At 39.0% G+C, this 23066-nt stretch overlaps 1 protein-coding gene across 23 annotated transcripts in view; it reads right to left on the minus strand.

Moving 5' to 3' along the window:
- Positions 1 to 23066, minus strand: part of ADGRL2 (adhesion G protein-coupled receptor L2) — a 395294-nt gene that overhangs the window by 115000 nt on the left and 257228 nt on the right. For all 23 annotated transcript variants that reach the window (XM_052800823.1, XM_052800822.1, XM_052800835.1 and 20 more), the window contains one exon: positions 13349 to 13521. In XM_052800823.1, coding sequence (XP_052656783.1) covers positions 13349 to 13421 — 73 coding nt within the window. In that variant the 5' untranslated portion in view covers positions 13422 to 13521. The remainder of the gene's footprint in view (positions 1 to 13348; positions 13522 to 23066) is intronic.

Below are 23066 nucleotides of genomic sequence, written 5' to 3' on the forward strand. Positions count from 1 at the left end.
CCTAAAGATATAACTTAGGATATTAAAAAAGTATTTCATTAAGCGATGAGTTGGTATAAATCAGCTCAAACTCAATCACAATGGATAATTAAGAAATGTGTACTGTAAGCAGGCTACTTTGTGCATTTTAGTATTTTGGCACCTTCCTCTGAAGCTTCAAATACAGACTACCAGTGAAAGAAAAAAATCTCAACTAGAAGGACAAAGATACAATGAGGCAATTTACAGTTCCTGTAAAAGTGTACATAATCTTAAAATCCCTAAAGCACCGTTGAAAGGACTAGCTTATGTGGGAAATGAGTCCTTTGGAATAACCTTGTTTCCCTCTTCAGGGCAAAAATCAGATGCAACTCTGACATCTACCTAACCACACCCTTACAGAACCACAAAGACAGTAATCGTATTTGCATTTTTAAACACTTGCAGGCAATTTGGGATACCCTTCACCATCTTCATAACTGAATCAAGGAGATTCAGGCTCTAGACACTCTGACTTTAGATGACAGAGTCCCACAGAGTAGCATTAATGGTGTTAAGAATCAAACTGGTACTAGATTGTAACAAAGAATGACACATTTTAGACCTGTTTTCCCTCCTGAAAATAAAATGCCCATTCCTCTGGCACAGTGGTTTCCCAAGCTCCACTGGACACACAGATCTCACTGGTTTTTTCATCTACTTAAGGGTGGCCCGCCCTGACAGCTCTGCCATGACCTACGCCGCTCCCACGTGTCCAACGCCCCAGTGACACGGTTCAGGGAGGTGACTGGGGTAAACATCTTCCCCCAGAAAAGACCAACTCTCTCCTGCCAGTCCTGCTCCCCGTATCCGTCCACCACAGGACCACCACACGGATGCCAGAGCCAGCACAAGGGAGCTGATGGGGTGAGAGGGCAGGACTCAACACTCCCCACCACCGTCCGATGAAAATACCGTAGCTCAGCATTCCCTGGCTCACCCCACTGATGTGCACGTACGCAGACGCGCAGCCATGCCCGACCGCGGCGACACCGGCTCCGGGGCCGTGCGGACGTCCGCCTGCCCCAGTGCGAGGGGGGACACCCGCAGCCTCGCCCTTGATGGTCTTCCAAAGGCATGCTGCCTACTGCAAGCATCTTCTGATAATTAAATCTTAGTACTTTCACTTTGGAAAGCAAACACCTGACACGGAGAGGCTGTGTGCATCTCCGCATGCTCCAGGGACTTTCCTAAACAACCTGTCAGCAGTACTAATTGAAAGTGTGTAGTGTTAATATGTTAACAGCAGACATATGATCAAAAATACATATTTTCCACAGAAAATTGGAATTTGTCAGGGGGGAGGGGAGAGATGCACGTGGATCTATTCTTGTGTAAAATTATTGCTTTTTTAAGCATTTATTTGGATCTAACTTAGAAATTACTGTTACATATTCTAACCATATGCTTCGTAGGTGGGGTTTTTTTCCTCCCTTTAAACAGCATCAAAACCTTACAATGACCTCATTTGAGGTACTTCAAGTTCTGATCTCCGAAACACAACATACACAGAAAACAACTGCAGTGCTTCTCTTAAAGTCTCTGACTATAAGGTCTAGGTGTATATTCAAATGACACAGACAAATGTGACAGCTCTAAAACCAGACTTATCAGTTTAGGTTGCTGACATGCTATTGTGGTGCCTGTTCTCCCAAGTCAGCAGAATAAGCATTCTTGTAACCTTCAATACTCTGGTTGAGGAAACCAAAAAAGATGAGTGTGAAAAACCTGGAGAAGAAGAAAAATAAGCATTCTAAGCCAGGGATGTTAGTCTACCATCATCAAAAGGAGACACCTACCTATGTTGCAGATCTAATTTAGGAGGCATGACTTTATAAATGCTTAAAGAATAAAAATGAAATTTTAGCTGAGCATACATGTACACACTGTTTAAAAAAAAAAACATATATATATATATATATAAATTACCTGTTTTTAAGCTCAAACTATGCAGGTACTTTGTTGAAAAATTAATTCCCAGTGCGGTGGGTTGACCCTGGCTGGACGCCAGGTGCCCACCAATCCGTTCTATCACTCCCCCTCCTCAGCTGGACAGGGAAGAGAAAATATAACAAAGGGCTTGTGGGTTCAGATAAGGACAGGAGAGATCACTCACCAATTACCATCACGGGCAAAACAGACTCAGCTTGGGGAAAATTAACTCAATTTATTACAAATCAACCAGAGTAGGATAATGAGAAATAAAACCAAATCTCAGAACACCTTCCCTCCACCCCTCCCTTCTTCCCGGGCACAACTTCACTCCCGGATTCTCTACTAACCCCCTCAGCGGCACAGGGGGACAGGGAATGGGGTTTACGGTCAGTTCATCACACGTTATTTTCTGCCGCTTCATCCTCCTCAGGGGCAGAACTCATCACACTCTTCCCCTGCTCCAGCGTGGGGTCCCACCCACGGGAGACAGTCCTCCACGAACTTCTCCAACGTGGGTCCTTCCCATGGGCTGCAGTTCTTCACGAACTGCTCCAGCATGGGTCCTTTCCATGCCGTGCAGTCCTTCAGGAGCACAGACTGCTCCAGGGTGGGTCCCCCACGGGGTCACAAGTCCTGCCAGAAAACCTGCTCCATGGGCTCCTCTCCACAGATCCGCAGGTCCTGCCAGGAGCCTGCTCCAGCGCGGGCTTCCCACGGGGTCACGGCCTCCTTCGGGAACCCACCTGCTCCGGCGTGGGGTCCTCCACGGGCTGCAGGTGGATATCTGCTCCACCGTGGACCTCCGTGGGCTGCAGGGGGACAGCCTGCCTCACCATGGTCTTCCCCACGGGCTGCAGGGGAATCTCTGCTCCGGCGCCTGGAGCATCTCCTCCCCCTCCTTCTGCACTGACCTGGGGGTCTGCAGGGCTGTTTCTCTTACATGTTCTCACTCCTCTCTCCGGCTGCCGTTTCCTGTCCGTCCCAACTTTTTTTCCCTTCTTAAAAATGTTATCCCAGAGGCGTTACCACTATCGCTGATGGGCTCGGCCTTGGCCGGCGGCGGGTCCATCTTAGAGCCAGCTGGTATGGGCTCTCTCGAACACAGGGGAAGCTTCCAGCAGCTTCTCACAGAAAACACCCCTGTAACCCCCCCCCGCTACCAAAACCTTGCCACGCAAAGCCAATACAAGGGTATACATTTGTGTGGGTAATACAAATGGAAATTGATTCCAGAGTCTTTTATTCCAATACCTCCTTCACCTCTTAATTCCTCCAAGTTATCTTGAGGATGCAGCATAATTTTCATGGAACAGCAATTTTAGATAAATGGGATATTGGAGATGAGAGTTGTATGTCTAAAAATGCTTTCATGTCTAAACCATGAAATATCATGCAGTAAACATAGCATGTTTTGCCTATTTAAACGGTTAACTGGCATAAATAAATAAATACATATTAAAAAAATCTTTTTAAGACCTAAATTTTTAGTTAATAAGCTTCTAGAAAAAGTCACCTTATGAAGACCAAACTAAGGTACCACAAAGATGTGAATTGCCTTTTTATTGATAGATCTATTGTTAATACTCATGAGAATCACTTGCTCGTGAGCAGTTAACTAATGCCACATTATCAAGATATAAACACGTTGCATAAAAATTCTCAAAATCTTCAATAATGAGCTTTCCTTGTGTTATTTCTTCATAGTGTCATCAGAAACAATTCATTGGGCCTTATCAGACAAGAGTTCCCATTTTCTATCATTCCATTTTAACCTGCCTAATCAGTTGAACAAAAGTACTTTATGTAAAATGATTCCTTTAGTTGCCTTAGCTACAAATCCCTGCAGTATTGTATAATTGAAATCTACTCACGTAAGTTAGGAATAATTAGGACCCCAAATTAAGCCAAACACAAAGTTAATTCAAATAGTCAGCTGCTGTCATTTAAATGGTTACAGAGTTTTATTGTTGCTTAACATCTTTGAATGCTTTTAAATGCACCTTTTTTTTTTTCCTTCCCCCCTGCTCCCCCCGTTACAATCTGATCCCTTACTCCAAGTGGAAATAGGATCAAGAGAACAAATTTTGGTCAGGTCACAATCATTCATACCTTGTCCAAAGATATTCCTTAGTAAAGTTTTTCCCCGTTATGGTTGCTAGATTTTTTTTTTTTTTAATCAGCCAAATAAATAAAGGAATTAAAAAGAATGGAAACAGACAAGGCTTTGAGGTAAATAAAGTCAGAATCTTTGAGTCTGCTACAAATGGCATTAACATGACAAACTTTTAATAGCAAATATTCAGAAAGTCTCTCTTCATACTTCAGAAAACCTTTTGTAAAAAGAAAGCAACATAGAAATGTAGTTAAAATGGATCCATAACAAATCCAAGAGCTAGAAAATAATGCATCAAAGAGGTAAGGTTACATATTATAACTGCAGTTGTTGCCAGGACTGAGTTAGGACTCTACTGATTTAACAGTGAAATTATGAAATAATTTATACAGCAAATTAACTGCTATACTGTTCTATATAATACATATAACAAAATAATTGCTATATTACTAGATTACAGTGTAACTGGTAAAGAAAACACTGGTGGTTAGATGCATTTCTCGACCGTTTTTCTGTCGACACTTAGTTTAAACTGCAGAACAACACACTGTATATTATAAATCCTTTAAGACAGTTTACATATGGATGACTTCCAGACTTTTGTATTCTGGATTTTTTAAAAATGTATTTGCACAGATGCTTTTTATATATATGAAGATATATGTATCTCTCTCTCTTTAGTAAAAAGATATAGAAGATTTAAAGTTTTTTATTACTGAGCAGGATTTGAATTGAACGCCAAAACCAACAGTTTATACATGATATGCTATGCTGATATATTTAATTTTTTTTTTCCAGCTGGTACATTAATACATGAAGTGATGTCTTGTGGACTCTATCCATCTTTATGGGTAATAATCCACATCACAAACCACCCATTTGCCCTCTAGTACTTTCCATGCTTCACTCTTCACGCATGCCAGCTTCATCTGTTGCAAATTAAATGATGCAAAAGCATAAGCAGCAAACTGTTCGGTTTTGTTTACTAAAAGCATATTTGTCTTAAGCCACTAAAAAGCATTATCAGTTCTAAGCCACAAACCCACATTTTTCCAATAGACTTTCAATAGTAAATGTTAACAATGGCACAGAATAAATCCTAACTCTATTCTTAAAGTAACATTGTATAATTAAAAAAAAAAAAAGACAATATTAAAGGCAATCCGCAAGCCTGAGTTACAGAAAAGAACTGGGGCAGCTCAATGGGGAGAAACAGGAGAAATTAATGTGAAATACTGTGGACGGCAGATCAAGTCACGTGCACAGTCAAACCAGATCAGTGGCGAACAGGCAAATCCAACTGAAGCTCACTAGGAAGATGGTTAAAACAGAAGTGATGTGAAATAATGCTGAAGTCTTTAAAAAGCAAACATTTCTCGTTGCTTTTCCAACTAAAAATGCTGCAGATCGGAGAATCCGGTTTCAGTGTCAACTTCCTCTCAGGTTTCCTAAAGGAATTGCTAAATTCAAATTTAACAGGAAAATTGCTCAAACACCACCTTGCATTAATTGTACTTTCTGCTGGAACAGAACAAAACTACCTAACTCCTGAGAGAGACATCAAAATCCCTGACAAGGGAGAACACAAAAGCCAGCTCTCCTTCCATCATCAAGATCCCTCGTAAAACTAGCCGAGTGCTGCATCCAACAACTGAAAGTTATGTGGTCCCCTGAGTTTCTCACATGTATATGTTGCTCAGGCAACAGATGAAAAAAACCCTCATTTTGCTTCCCATCTAGCCTCTCCCCCACCCCATTTTATATACTGACAAAACATCAGTGATTATTATACTAGTATAAATTGAGAAAACAAAAAGAATGAAACATTCCCAACCACCTGGACTGGTCCAAGCTCAGGAGGAACAACCAGGGAATCTCCCCTACCACTGCCAACACGCTCACGTATGTTTACACAGGTTGCCTGAATGTCCCTGGACATGGATGGATCGTCTCCCTGATTGAAAGAAGGGCCCATGAGCCAAGCTAACATTCATACAACTCTATTTCTTTACACTTCAAAAGAAAGCCAGGAGATAGAGATTACAGAAGCACAAAGAGCTTTAGCACAGTTGGGTTTTGGAAGCCAGTGGAGTAGTTCAAGACTCGTTCTGGAAGGGCAGGAATTTGGGACACCTTCAAGCAAAAGGATTTCTTCAGCTCCTATCTATCAGAAAGAACTGCATATTCAATTTCTCATACGAAGTTGTTGGATTTCAGGTATGGCTCATTTACAGAATCACCCCTACAAAATTTATGCTGTGTTTAAAATGTAAAAAATTTAGTATTCCTGAAAAAAGTGAACATGATTGGAAAAATATCCAGCGTTCATGCATTTCATTCGAAATGTCAATCCAAACAAACCATCAATGGATAAACTAGTACTACCTGTAGAAATGAGTAAAACTGGAGCCGATCCAGCTTTAACAGAATGGAATTTTATCAAATTCTAAGTGATTAGAAGTAAAAAACCTGCAGTATGAATCTACCAACACAGGCACAGAGTAAGTACTATGTAAAACTGAAAGTACAACAAAATTATTCATGAACCTTTACTATATATGTGTGTGTTTTATTTCTTTATCTTCCTTTCTCCTAATTTTATACTTGGACAGCATATAATACAATGAAGTGCTGCTTTAGAGCCAAATTATCCAAGTACAAAGTCATATAATAAACAAAAAAAATAATAATCAGAGGGAGCAACTATAAATACTCTTCTAACCAACCAATGTTGATGAGTAAATATGACACTAATTAACCACTGTAAAAGGCCAGACAATTTTTAAAGTGTCTCGTCCGTGAAGGTTACTGTATAAACATGTACAACTGCATAACAACATGTTGGGAGCTCATATACTATTAAGTGCATTTATGACAGGAGTATGGATGGACAACAAGCTAAGAACTTCTCCCTGTGAATGATTTTATCTCCTCTTCCTCATGTAACACATCCTGGAAGGCTATCACAAACACAGAAGTAGGCACTTCCATGAAACACATATTAGAACTGTTTGCCTAAGTCCTTTGTCTGCAGTGCTTTCGTCTTACATACACTTGCTGCTATTAAGACAGCTGTACAACACACAATTAGCACAAAATGTATTACTGTTCTGTACCGTTTACTCACAGAGGCAGACCATGAACATCAATGGATCTACTTTCAAGTACAAAACCCAATATGTGCTTGCAGAACTTGGCAATGAATATTAAATCTAAAATCATTATACTTCATGATAATTTTTATAATCTGATCATAAGGACAATAAATGTAATAAGAAAGCCAGTGCTGAGGCATTCACTGATATTGGATGCTTCAGGCAGTTATACTTCCATTTTACACTATGACCTAAAAGTACAATATAAAGACAGACATTGTTGTTAAAGCTATATGAAAAACCTTGTTACTATGACAAACAGTATTCTTCCATTTGACAGAAAACAGAAATGAAAATAATTAAACACTTTTAAAATACAACTGTTAATTAAAATAAATGATATATTTTTTCCGTATTTATTAACAGAATACTAATGAAGCCTATTCGTTTTTTAAAAGACATGAGTGTCCAAATTCTGCTATTGTGTTCTTGGAAAGGTACCTTACCGTAATAAGCTCATCTAGAATATACGCAGATTTATATTTAATAGAAGAAAAGCCCCTCAGGCAGTGGTGTCAGTGCAGGTTAGCTGAAGGTTAAGTCAATCCCCTCTAATTGCAGTGGTCAGCTGCACGGCTTGCCTTGCCCACCGAGGTTACAGCAACGAAAGATGGTAAACTGAAGTAAGAGCTTAGAGGGCTCTGAAAATACATCTGCCCTTAGCACAACACACTGCGTTTCTACAGTTTTATATGTTACAAGGTTCTTTTCTTCTGAATACAGAGCTCAAGAAGATGCAAAATCTCACTTCATAAAGGAGAATATTTTTAAGTAACTGAGGAAGAAGACAGCTTATCAAAATAGTAATACCATTATTCATCTCATAGTAATTGCGCATTTATACTTTTTTCTTTGCTTAAATTATAAGATCCTTACATTAACATTTCCTAGCAAATGCTCATATAAATGTACAATAGTACAGTATTTAAAATGGTTCTTCGTGCATTCTCCTACATGGTTCTTCTACATTTTAAAATAGTGTCGGTTTTGCTTCTGTTTCAAAAATGTAATGTTACAGCATAGGATCCTGCAGACCTCACTGCTCAGGGCATATATGAAAGGATATTCACCACCAGCACGTTAAAGAATCTCTGGCTTTTCCAGGCAGTCTGTCAGTCTCTATTATCTGGAAATGCACTTGAAAAGTTTAACATTCTTCTTTCAGAAGAAGTTTGGTCTCACTGTTTAAATCAATTTCCTTTTTAAAAGATACCTTGGGCCTACACCTCCCTCAGAAAAGGAAAAAGAGATGTCCCAGATAAGTATTGTACCAGAATATCCCAGTGAAAAACAGCATTCTCCTCCAGGAAAGAAAACAGGACGCAGTGCAGCAGTTGCTTTCTGCAGAAACGCAACTGCTTCCTTCACACAGATATTTTCTTCTGCATAATCTGCATTAACCAATTAAGAAAAAACATTTTCTAAAGAATCATAAAACACATTAGGTATACATGATAAAAATGAAGATAGTATTGGAAGGCTTATTAGCGTGACCCTCCAAAGGGTGGGCAATAACTGGCTGGCCTTAGTACGCTGGGTGTGCTTGCGGATGCTTTGCAACCTCTATTAAACCAAGTAGTTGCCTACTAACTGCGTGCTTCATAGAGCTCTCACTGTGATAAATTCCCTGGCTAGAAATTAAATTAGTGTTCCTATTTGCTCTTGCGTGACTCCGTAATGGGTTTCACCTCTTGTAGAACTTGAATCTGCTAATTAACAGAAGTTGATCTCTTCTGAAGTCCAGGGTACAAGAATTTTTTGAATTTTTGTCCTGGGCAAAATCCTACTAATACTTCCTAGTAAATGTATAGGAAAACCAACGTGCTTCTACAGTTTGTTGAGTACCCGTGCCATATGCCTTAGACACTGAGTAGCTTGTCAGGAGGCCGAAGATCTGAAGCAATACACTAAAAAGCAAATACCTTTGTAGTGGCCCAATGCACGTTACCTGCATTTAGTATGTCTTTTCCTTAGTAAATGCACTCACATTGGATACACGCTTAAAACTGCTTCCAGTTTAACATACGTGGAATTTACAGGAATTTATATTTCTCAGCGTAATGTTAATCAAAATGTACATTCAGAGGCAAAGACAGGCTGGATTTTTTTAAAACAACACTAATGCTGTTTAGGAAAACAGAATTAGATAGCCAATGAAAGCATGACGTTTCTTCCTTTGGACAAAGTGTAGATAATAATTCATAATAAAATGAATTAAAATTGTATTAAACCTTGATTAAAATAACTGTAAGCAAAGAAGATTATTTCAGTGCTTCCCAAGCACTTGTGCTTCTCAAGCAGCTGAAGAGAATAAAACCAAAAGGCATCTAAAGCTAGTTAAGAAGGTGGACTTTGTAAGCAAAATAAAGCTTAAAATATCGAAACTTGTACAGTCCAAAACCCAATCTTAATCAGAATGTTTAGCTCTGACATCTTTTTTTCATATGCATATTAGTGTATCTGTCTTAACTTGCTTGAAGAGAAACCAATAATATGTGTAATAAGCTTTTTACTCTGCTTTGCTATGGAAACAAGGCATGTGTGATCTCACTCTCTGTCTTTCTGTATTTTCTCAGATAATTTTTAACTTGTTGGATGATTTCACCTAATTAGGAAGAGGAAAAAAAAAAGCAAAAAGAGGTGGTGTCAAAAGTAATTCATTTCCTACAGTTCATAGGAAACAGGTAAGTAAAGGCATGGGACTCAACTGCATGGGACCGACAAGAGCACGAAGCCCCTCCTTTTGCAAGACCAGAGATCCAGGGCGGCGTGGGACAGGGACGGACTCGGGCACAGCCACAGTGGGAGCTCCCGTCTCCCCCAGGCCATCAGCCATGGTACGAGGCCAGGCTTCACACAGCTACCCACGTAACTCCGATTCAAACTGCTTTCCAAGGGAGTTCTTTCAGTCTGTCTTTTGTAATAAAACTCTAGTTTATAGACATACCTATAGCAGAACAGGCTAGAAAAAGGGACAGAAAAATACCTTCGCAAATGACGTTAATGTTCAAGCTCATGACTTCAGCTTTTCTTTCCTTTTTCCTGCCTCTCACCTCTCCCTTATTTAGGGCTGCAATGCTTGCTGTTGATGGTAATAACAATGTTTTTCAAGCCTCTACACAACAATATTGACCTGTTGTTGATCAATGTACCAGCAGCGTATAATAACTCTGTACGGTCTTCCCCTCCAGCTGCGAGCACTCGTCCGTTCCAGGCTCATTCTACCTGAAGGAATGGACTGCTTCAAAAGCAACCCCACCTGGACTGCGCTAGCCAGGAAAAACAAAGCAAAACCAAGACCTTCTTAACTGAAGATACGATTCCTATTTGGACAGGCAACACTAAAATAAATTGCAGCCTTCACATAACTGTGCCTACTCGCTAATTCGCTGGTGAGTTAAAGTTAAGACACTGTGAGAGTAATGAAGTCTTTATCTTGATTGGTAAATGTTTCATTATATGAACAAATGAATCACTTGTCCACATCCAGGAATTTTTTTTTTCCACTCTCTCTCTCTCTTTCTGTTTAACTGCACAGAAACATTAAAATATAACAGCAGGGAATTCAGCCAGGTTTCATCTCCCCCACCAACTGCAACAACCTGCATATACACATAAGATTTCTATAAAAAACCCTAAGTTCCAAGTGAGAGAAATAAAGATTTTCTTATTTCTAGCAAAAGTTAGATGCTCTTATTTTAACCTTTGTTCATGTTCGTACTTCCAGGCATGAAGTGCTACTAAAGCACGTTACACTTGGCATCTCTTATTACTGAAGCAGAAGGCAATGTAATCTTGTGAGAAAGTGTAATAATGCGGTATTCATTTTGCTTCTGTGGCTGGAAGCCAACTCTATATTAATATTCATTTCCAGTATACAGAGCCACAATATTTCATTTATTTTAAGAATTTACAATTAATTTGGTATGATTCTGTTATCTGCTCCCAATTTCCTTCCCTGTTTCTTTCAGCTGAAAAAGCAGCTCTTGTACAGACTTTTAAAAAGTAAATTCACAACTGAAGCATCAAAAGATTGCTACTGGCTACTAAAAGCAAGAAAAACAGGGACAGAACAAAATGAACTTGAAATATTACAGATGACAATGAAAATTAGCTTTCTGCAAATGGCAAAAATTCAATCTGCAGAAGTTCTCAGTTGACTTTTTCCTTTCCAAACTCAGCAGGTAAAACACTCTTTGCAGCATGCTGTTTGCTACTGTAACCGAACCAGAGAAAGTTGTCTGCTTTTCCTTTGTTTTCAAATGTTTTCAACCACCACATAGCATTAAACTGCAAGTATGTGAACCTTTGTAAAATGCACTAGATATAGGGATTTGAAACAATTACAATAACAAATAAAATCCTTAGTATTTTAAAACTTCAGAAAAAACATAAATAGATGCCGCTACTTCCTACACCTTTGGTTTCAACTAGTGCAACCACTTTTGCAATGTAAGAGCATTTATGACTAACACAAGTTATTACCTAACCAGCCAGTCATAAGATCTATAATTCCATTCTCCTAATATGCATTTAACTTCCTTACCTGTTAAAGGGGCTGAAAAGCATTTTACCTTCCAGCTGTTGGCACTTACTTTCCTATAAAAGTGAGATTATACACAAGTCCACAGACTCAACAGACACCAAGAGAGAAGTCAGTACAGCAGCTACCAAATCAGAAATCCCATCAAGGATGAAACCATCCAAGATCTGCAGTGTGCCGTGGGAAATGCCAGTTTTCTAATACATCCTCGCAATTTTTAAGAAGAATGAGGGGAGGGAGGGGAAACCGGCTGTGAAAGCTATTTAAGTGAAATGAGATTTCCCCATGTTCAGAAACCTTCATGAAGACTCCTAGGATGCACTCCCTGCTATATGTGTATGTTCACCCATACATATGAACAACCTATTTCAGCAAAGCTTGTCTGTCAGTACAACACAAGACCCGAGTTGTGTTAGTCTAGAATAAATGTTTAGGAAATTACGCACTGAACCATATACAGTATTTAAATTTTTCATCTTGGGTTTTGCCATTTTTGGGGACTAGATCCTTTTTGTTTGTATAGACTTGGGAAAGAAGAGAGGAGGAGGCAGAGCAGCTTTCCTGAAGCATCTCTGAAAATTTAGCTTTAAAATTCAAAAAATTTTGACAGGGTAAGGTATGTATCTGCTTTAAAAGATGGTGAGATCACGCCACAGATGCACCAAAGAAGCCTATATATTATAAACCGATTACTGAATAATGTAAGAAAGCATGGAGGTGCTATTTTATTACTAAACCAGTCCTTTCACCTGTAATCTAGTCAATCAAAATGATTACTCCCAGAAATAGCCTCAAGTTCTATACAAATATTTGTAATTACGAATTCATAAACCATGTTTTCCTGATCCTTCATTTGTGTTTCTCTATTAAAATGGCCACAAGAACAGCTGGGGAGACACACTAACTGGATAAAATACAGTTTATGAAGAAAAACAGATAAAGAATAGATGATACAACTTTTTTTAAAGAGCTTTTTCCTTCCTCATCTCTTTAAGCGCTATTTTAAGCACCACATTTGACAGCAGTGAAGTATTTTTCCCTTTTTTTGAAAAGCAAAAATATTTTAAAGTAGATGCTATTTCTGTATGCACTTTGAGTTTTATTTCCTGAAATTTAACTTGCATAGTTCTGATCTTAAATGAAGTGTTTGCCATTTTATTTTCAGCCAGCCAAATTAGAAGAGTAAACCAGGTATTTCATTTGCACTGTTTAGTTATTTCATATCACATTTAACATAGCCATACATTGCTTCTAAATGGTTGCACAATGAGAACAAGAAAAAGAAGAATAAACAGGAAGAGTCCAAAAATAAGGCACCTACCAATCAAGGACATTAATACTGTCACTTCAGTTGCCTGAACACTCTGTTTCAGTTTCAACATACTACACTGTATCAAAACCAAAAAAATACATTTTCTTTTTTCTTTACAAAAGAGACAGTTTGTGTCTTATAAATTAAACCTAGAACATGCTACAGATACTTTTACTCTGACAACCTAAAACTTTGAGTCATCTAACAGAAATTAATTGTACAGACCATTCATCTCAACTGCAAACTCAAGTAAAAAATAAACTAAAGCTTACCTTCAGTACACTGCAGGAAGCTGATAATGAGCAGAAACCAAAAACTTTGCATTCTGCAGCCAGAAGACACCATTATTGATCCTTGCAAGAATTTTCTTTGTATTCCTTAATGAATCCAGTTATAAAAGCCCAGCATCATCGAAACCAGTGGTCTGCATTATTCATCTTCATACCTGGAGACGCAGAGGATTTGGAAGAAAAGGAGAAAAAAAATCCATCAATAGCTGAACACCAATAATATGGAATACCAAATCTTACTTGACATGAAGACAGAAATTTTTAATAAAAACTGACAGTACACCTGTACTGTAGCTGGGAATTTGGCAGGTTTGTGGGATGTAATCTCTCAAGGTCAGTGATCATTAAACAGAATGCCAAATAATGATATATGTTAAAGTTGAAAGTATGAATGTTATTGATGTACTTGCACTAAGACACATGGAAAAAAAAAAAGGAACGCTTTCACTGCGTATAAGAAATTGGATGTGTAGATGACTAGGCTAAGCTTTTCCTACTCCCCAAATCTGACACAACCTGCATTTCTCTACCTCAAAGAACAACAATAAAATTAAATCTAGGGCACTGCCATATTTCTAAGGGATTCGAAACATGGAGTAGCTGAGAACAACAGAGCAACACCGCTCAACAGTAAGGCTCTGCGGGTCTCCTCCCTGCCACAGCTCCGGCGTTCCCTTCATGCTACACATAGGTCGCTTTCCTTGGATGACAAGCGGCAACAGCAACTTTGCCAACAAAATACTCTGGTGAGGAAGCCTCTTCATATGACTCTACAGTTTGCTGTATTTCTACCCAATAAACACCTTCAGAGAAAAGGGAATAAACACAACGGATGAGACTCTCCTGTCCTTAGCCTCTGATGAGATTTGTCTCTGACTGAGAAATATGAACCGAACTGCTCCTGTAAACGATGTACCAAAGAAGAATTCTTAAAGCTATCATTTGCATTTGAAAAATATAATTACAGTGATAGAATGCAGTAGCTGTGATAGAAGACTTGACAGCAGAGTGCTCCCTTTCGCTAATGACTTCGTTCTTTCGCCAGTCAACTGAGTAACTATGTACATCCTCTTCCATATCTCACTGTATGAAGCTAGATGATGCTTCAGCCCTGACTATTAGAGTTTGGGAAGCTAGAGAAAAATTAACATCCATATAAAAAAAAATTATTTTTAACTACAAAGCTGGCTCTATATATTACAGATATATGAAACAACTCTGGAAGAATGACTCTCTGAACACTGCGGCAATTACAGATCCAGAGAGCTGAGTCTGGTGCCCCATTGGCTTGGTCTCTCCAAGACCAATGGACAGAACTGTGTGGATGCATTTCTGAGGTATCTGAAATTAACATTACTTATAAAACATATAACAAAGACTATGTAAAAATTTAAGTGGCAGGATCCAAGGGCCACTTACGAGTCTTAATAGTACTGGAGCATGTTGAGGGCTTTAAAAATACATTTACCCTTTTGGCGAGGAGAACTGGAAAGGATGAAGAGCACAAAATGCCAGACAAAGAAATTCTATGAACTGTAGATCATTTTCAGAAGTAGGAAGTGTAACTCCTTTTATATTAGTCAATGTTAATATTAATCAATGATAAGTTTGTTCCCTGAGCACACAGACAGCAACAAGACTGACACTCACTTTTTTCCCCCAGGAGAGAAAGACGGGAATTAACAGAAAACATTGTGGAACAATTTCTCTGGCTCTCAGTGAAGGCAATGCGACTGTGGCAGAACAGGAGATTATTAAATAGCCAAATAGGCTTCTTTACTTGGCTCCTCTTTAAGAGGAGTGATGCCACTTCATTGTAGGCACCCCTCTCACACAACACAAGCGTGCTTGTGATTTCTCACACAGGGAAATGAAAGAGAACTGACATCTGAGGCCAACTGATTTTATGTTTATTTATACATAAAAACAAACCCTTTTTCCAATTTCCAACTACAGACAGGTGCTCTTCAATCACAGGCGCTTTTATCCACACACATTTCAACAAAGAGCATGCGATAGCAAAGGGAGTGCTTCAGTGCAGGACAGGCAGAGTGTGGCTCTGCCTGGCACAGACCCATGTGCCTAGAGGTAAAAGATGTGCCCTCAATTTAGATGGTGATACACCAGCTGCTACAGGACAACCCAGAAGCAGTTATGAAGAGACAGTCATATTGTATCTCTAGATCTTTCACACTGGGCTGAGAGTATTTTGCAACTAAAAAAAAACACATCTAAAAATCCACAAAGGATGCACTACGTTCAGCAGAAATTACAATTGCAAAGGAGCTCCTGCTGAGCAAAGAAGAAAAAATTGCCACCATGATATATCCAAAAAAACCCCTGGAGATAGTTCAGCTAAAAGCTTGGGAAGAGCTTGGATTAATTTTTTACCTGTAGCACCCAAAGGAAAAATCATAAAACTATTTCACAGACACTACAGACTAATCAGCATAATTTCAGTAAGCAATCAGAATAATCCAAGAGAATAGATGAGGAACAATAATGGATAGAAGTGAAATTAAGTCAGCCTTCTGATTGCTCCCAGTCTGTCCAGAAGATTTTGACTTCCTGAGACTCAAGTTTTATCGTTATTTCCATAACATATCACTGCACACACAGATTTTGAGACGTTTCCCTTCATTTTCAAGTGGATAGCAACATACCTGTGCTTTATCATCCTTAAATTCATCACTTCCCTGTGGGCTTTTTCTAAACTGGGGGGGGGGGGGGAGGTTGTGTTAAAAACAAAAACTACAATCAAAGCACCACTTGGGGTACCCAACATCTCTCTAGGAAATAGCTGCAAAATTTATGGCAGAGACTTTTTTTTTTTTTTTAAAAATCAAGTAAGAGTTCCTGACCTTGTAAACTGACTTATTTTAACTATTTTAATAAGAAATCGCAGTTTCTGAAAGGTTGTTGATGTTTCTGTGATACTAAAACCAGCAGAAACTATTCAACTAAGCATAAATGTAAAATATTTTAAGGACAAATTTAAATGCTTTGTGCAATATATTGTTCTCTCTAGATTGCTGTAGCCTACAGACATAGAATTTAACTCAGTGTACTGCTGCAAAAAGAATTTAAAATAAACTAACCAGCCCCTACCGGATTATTAGTAACACATGTTTTTCTAAAAAAGCAAGAAAAAATTAAGCAGTGTTTGAAAACTGATGCAATAGGGTTTGGGTTTGCTTCTTTCTTTTCTTTTGAATAAAAACTAACAGCTTCACAGTGAACAATTTTTAATGCAACCTCTATATTTGAGAAATTCTGTGTGTCTCCAAGTAAAAGAACGGTGCAGTTCTGAACCAGCTATTCATCAACATAACAAAAGCCAATCCTGAAAAAGGTACCCAGACATGAGCTGGAGCCAGAGAACACTCTGGCTATAGACACTGCTGTCAGCCGCATCCTTCTGACCATCCATCTATCAGCGATGCGGCGACTGTCAGTGGCATCTCACAACAACAACAAATCCCAAACCAAACAAGGAGGACCAGGAAAAGACATATTAAGTTACTTCTTTGTAAACAGCAAAAGGAGACCATGGCAAGTGGCTGTCCTGCGCAAATAACTTATTTCCCCTCAGACGTTAATAAACCTTTTCCCTGGATCACTGACTGCTTGGGCTTGTGGGTGGGGCAGAGAGAAACTCCCTAAAGCAAAAGGTTGCTTGAATTTCAGAGTGCAATAAAAGCTGGCCAGAAAATTTCAGTTGTAACTTAAATCCCTACCTCTGGGCCATACTGCAGTCTCCCATAGAAAAAAAAAAACAACCCTCTGCTGGAAACAAGAGCGGTTCACCTTGTTAAGTTTCTTCACATATGTGCTGTTGAAGACGACTGGATCAGTAATGGAAATGTTAATGTTCAAACCTGTACACTGCAAAAGTATTGGGCATCTCTTCATACCGTATTCACAAGCTGTGCTCCAAGTCCTGAATATCTTAGCGCCCCTGCCTTGCTTCCTTGTTCTTCTGTACTTTTGAAACTTCTTACAGACAGAACACGACCGCCACAGAATACGTGCCACTCTTGGCCATGCCTCTCCCCGTAACATTGCTCAAGAGCACCCCAGAGATAAGAGAAAGCTGCTCCAAGCATGCTCCTTGAAATGCTTTCATCTTTGAAGAGAAAGACCTCTAAAGGACTGACGCGTCCCAACTCTACTCTGTTTAACCTTCCCAAGGTTTTATTTTCAAAAGCCAAAAAAGGGTCTTTTAAGAGCTTCCGGACAACTGACACAGCATGCTCAAGAGCTGCCTTTTCCCTCCTGTTCCGTCCAGATTTTCAGGCAATTAAGACAGAGGGGAACGCAGAGATCTTTCCAGCTAAGCAAGGATGTTTTTCTTTAGCTGGAAGTCTTTCAGACTAACACTGACGTATTTTACAATATAATGCTTAATTTTCCAAATTGTCTTAGAAACACCGCGAAGTGCTTGCAACCTTAGTCAAGCTTTAACATCCCTATTACAGAAATAAAATTTACACTAGCTTTACAGATGATGAGGCACTGAGAGGTAAGGAATATCAGCCACAGCTGCACAGCTTATATGTGCCGAGGAACCAGCAGGACCCAGGCAGTCCTTCTTATAAATCCTGTATGACCTACCTTGCCACACATGCAGCACCCCCACTGCCTTTCATAACCCAGTTTATGAAACTAAGTAATTCTGTAATATATCTGAGACACTCTGCAGAGGAAAGGAGGGGGAAGAGGAGGCAAGGGTGAGTAGATATATATTCATACAATATAATAGACTACTTAGTCTCCTGAGAAATCATGTGTCCACGTGCTTTCCCACCATGAGGCTTTCCCAATTTAAAAAAAAAAAGTTAAACTTCCTATAATCTGTAACATAAGAATTTAATTAGTGCAGTGTGATTAGTAAAACTGTCTAAGCCACATTAGTAAAATACTAGAATGAGACTAATACTGTTTATGGTCTAAGAGCTACAGTTTTATACGTATCTGCAGTGAGACCCAGCTCTAGTTTTCAACACTGAACATATCTTCAGATGCATCCAATATAAGTTATTCCTAAGTCTTCAATATGGTTATTCAAAAATTGACTTACATTAATAACTTTGCATTAGTGCTACAGTACCAGATTGTAGAAAATCTTCAAATTTACAACATCTTACAAAAAAGCTGAAGACAAGCAAGACCCCATGCTGATTTAGTTAGCATCCTTCTACTACCTATGGTAAACAATCAATGCCTGATCTGTTCCAATTAAACAAGTTGCATATTGCAAGAAGAAAGGAAAGGCTAACTCTGTTCCATCTAAAATTGGTGAACAAAGACTTATTTTCCATTAAAAGCAATTCAATGCTTAAAATGTACCAGAGAGTCTTACCTTCAATTCTGTATTCAACAGTCCCTACTAATTGTCACCTTGAACACTGGATTTCTAACCCAAAACATCTCTTCCCAAGTTGCATGGAAGGAATACAGTATCAGGAAAGGGAATAATACCGCAAGAACAAGACTTGACCAAGGTCATCCAATCTTGCAATAAAAAAAATTACTTCAATGCATTTAGCTGCACTGTGCTCTGAAGTGACACACCCATGCTTGAGGAACGCCTGAAATAGTGCGCAATAAACGTGTACCCTGAATTGAGAATGACCACAGAAATGCCCACCCCACACCAGCCTGGGTTCCCAGCTCATCAGTGCAGCAGATCATTCAAAATACCACACCTACCTATGCAAGACATGACACTGAACGGTGCACTGACACTATTTTAACAGTGCAACATCACAATTTAGTCCATCAGTCTACAGCAGCTCAGTGGTCTACCGCAATCATTCACAGGGAAAATAAATAGGATTTGAGGGGAAAAGATGAAGATTTTCCTTTCTCATCAGCACTCCAGTTTGGCTTGGCCTCACTCTTGTGTTTTACAGACAAGTTACACGCCGCTCCCTTCCCAACAAGCCAGCTTTGCCCCTTCTTGTTAACACAGGATAAAGCCTGGACACTCTAGGGAGTTTTCATTCAATAAGCCAGCAAAGTAAACCTTTGCTAGCGCTAATAAGAATGGCTTTTTTTGGCTCCAGGCACTCTCCTTTTGCCAAGTCTGAATTTCTTTTTTTTGCCTTTGCTAAATGCTCAGAATCCGGGGGGTGGGGGTGGGAGGTGTCACTCAATCCTCATTGCAAATTCCCCGTATTTCACCTGAATCGACACCGTACTGCTACATCAGACCACCTCCACTCAAACAGTGCAGGTAAAACCTTTCTAACGCTTCTGCCCTCCATGTCACTGCTTCTTCCTGGGGTCTCAAAGATACATCCCCAGCATCCAAAGAAGAGGGGGAGGGAAAGGGATGCTGTAAGTCAATTACAACCGTTATTGGCTGTAATATCTTAGTGTCACGCTGAGCATGTTAAATATGCTGATCACTTTGGACACCAGAGGCACAGTCTGAGGCTGTTTGCCATTCTCTTCATTAAACTGCAAAACAAATAGCTTTCATTTTCAAACCTACGTAGGACAGATTTTATGAACATCAAAAATAAACAAGAAAATAATGAGTAGCTATAAAAAACACCGAGAACCATATGACAAACCAAAACAAGCAATCGTAACAGCTGAAGAAAATTCAAAGGCTTTTCAAACTTCTCACAGAAGAGAAATCCTCAAAATAATCTATTTATATTAGAAGATATCATTCCTTTCCCTCAAAGAAAAAAAAAAAATCACCAGACTAACGTCAACCAAAGACACTGCAGTCTTGTAAGACAGTAAACTGTTTGTTGACAGCCTTGACAAGGCTTTGCAAAGGCCTGTATTTCTCAAAGCTGTTATGCCACTTAGCTGATCTCTTTTTTTTCCTCCCATCCAGTGTTTTTCACAGCCGAGGACTTGTTTGAAGTGGAAGTAGACCGAAAAACAAAACAAACAGAACAAAGTCCTGGGACTGTGGTCAGACGTGTCCGTACCCGTGCAGCGATGTGGCGTTTCTCTAGCCGACTGCAAGGATTTCAACGCACCCGCTCTGCTTTATCACCGCTCATCACTGGGCTTAAGCAGGGACATGAGTTCAGCTATGCCCTTCACAGCTGACACGCTGAAGCAAGACAACCTCATTAGACCAGCATAGAGCCTACCAGCAAAACCCCCACAAGCTACTAACTTCCAAAATAAAATCAAGTTACAGGCAAGAGCAGACAAGAACACATTTTTACCCCTGCATTTACAGCACTTTTACCCATGCTATAACTGGGTTAATGGGGGCTGTATAGCCCCAGTACACTGGACCTGCAACCTGAACTGCGGTCAGGGGAGGCTGTGCTGCAGCCTCGGCATCTGGTATTCAAGGACAAACCTCAGTTCAGTAGCACCAAACCCCTGGAAACTACTGCACTGAGGTCTTCTTTTCTAGGCATGTGCCAAGGAATATTATCAAAAAGATTCATGAGGGTGCTGTTTTAGCATTCTTTTTAAAGCATCCCACTTTCTATCAGTTGTATTTAAGATCAATGTATGTGGTCTGTATTCAATATAGATGATGCGGTTCAAGTTTCAAGAACAAGCTTGTGTGGGCAGCAAAGTCACTTTTGATTATTTTTAAAAATTCTGCCAAAAACCTTTGTTGTTACCAGAGAAATACCAACTCTTTAAAAAGTAACTGAAAAATATTTGTCATTTTTAAAAAATCAGAAGCAGAAGGCACAAACATATACACACAATGCACTGGGTGTAATTTGTGGCATATCTTTTGCTTAGAGAGGAATATGGTTCTAATGTTAACATCTGTGAGACCATGGCCTAATCATTGTGCAGTGAAATCAGAAACAAAATCAATGGTGGCACATAAGATGTAATCTCTACTGTGTTTGGCTCACTGCACTGAATCCTTGACTCATAAATCATTGTTACCAGCCATTCGGTGAATCAATATTCAGATTCCATCTTGGTCTATACATATGACCACTAAATGAAATAATAATGACCAAAATCTGTCATATATTAAGTTATCAATATTACCAAAAGGGATTTCTTGGGAGCAATGAAGTAATCTAGAATAAAATACATCAGATGAACATGCAAAGAACTGTGAAAAACCTGTGACTAAATAGAGAGACAGCAGAAGAAAGGTATTTTTAAATACCTCTTCTTCCATCATATCTTCAAGTACTAAAATTTACCATAGCATCACAGTAATGCATTTTATGAAAGACAATTTCAATAATTCATGCTTTTTAATTATGTTTTAAAACATGCTGTACTTAACCATTTTTGTTTTTCTTCTTTCAAATAACCCTTTCTTAAGTTATTACTAGTTTTGTTGCTTTTCCTGAAGCACAATTAATATTACAGTGATCAGAGAGCAGTATTTTCTTACCAGCAGCCTGATAGTCAGGAGCTTCAGAAGACCACATTTTAGTTCCACTAAAACCCAACAACAACAAACAAATTTCTAAGAGTAATTCCATAAAGCTGTACTTCCAAACCATTCACAAACCATTTAGTTATTAAAAGGTAGTGGATGACATCTTGCAGAGAAACCTGAGAAGTGCTGTGTGCCACCACCCCACACTCAGCCATGAGCCACATCAAAATGTGTAATTTTGACAACAGAAGAAGGGAAGAAATGATGGAGACCTTTGAAAGAATAATCAACTAAGAATGGTCTTTAACTACTTTCTAAGCACACAAGAGATTCTCCAGGTAAGTGTGACTTACAGGTAGAAATTTCACTGAATTTACCCAACCCTTTGGAGGACTTTGGCGTGTATATTAGGTACAAAAAAAGAAACAGGCATTGACAGAAGACGCATCTTTCAGGTTCACCAATTTTACATACCAGTAGCACTTAGAAGGCTGAAAACTCAAAAATCATGAAATAAAAATCAACAAACTCTCTGTTTTTCTTCCCTCATAACTGGTTTTTCTCATAACACACGTTCATGGTGAAAACAAGAACTCAAGGGTGAGAAGCCATATATGACAGTACTGCACAGACAGCACTAACTCTCTTCCTTGCACCTACACACAAATATATGACCGAATTATGTAACTATTGCTTGCACATCATCAAGAATGCGCAAAACATAGGCAATAAATATGGCAAATAAATCTTCAGTATTTATTCAGAAAAGGCCTGATTCTGCAACAAAACAAAGAATTCACTTCTGTTACTGGATGATGGGCTCCGTAAAGATGTACGAGTTGCCTAGGCATCTAATGGTGCAACTATAGTTAAAAGTATTTTCTTGTACAATTTAATAAGGAATGAACATTCAGGTGACTATTCTTAACTCTGCAAGACAGCCAAATGACTACCAGTCATTCATCAGAGCTGTACCACTCCTTTAATTGGGGTGAACTGTGGGCTTTCTTATTTATTCAAACTGTAACAGAAAAATAGAAAACTATTTCAGTTCATTTTTTATTCTTTTTGTAGAAAGGCTAAGTCAGAAAACTATAATGATTACATCTGGAGAAATTATGAGCAAAAAGAGCTCTAAATTACAATTCAACAGAAAGGCTCCTTCTACTTGCATGTACCACTGTTTAAAACTCTTCTCCTTAGCATCCTACACAGTATTTTCTCTTCCTTAGCGGTCGGGGGAGACAGAAAAAAAAAAGAAAGGAAAAAAAAAAAAGATGTATTGTGGAAACAGTGAAGGCCTTTTCCATGCACTGTGAAAAGGCAAGTGTGAAATGATATCTTCTAACTATT

This window comes from Harpia harpyja, chromosome 11 (assembly GCF_026419915.1).
Source record: "Harpia harpyja isolate bHarHar1 chromosome 11, bHarHar1 primary haplotype, whole genome shotgun sequence".
Classification (NCBI taxonomy): domain Eukaryota; kingdom Metazoa; phylum Chordata; class Aves; order Accipitriformes; family Accipitridae; genus Harpia; species Harpia harpyja.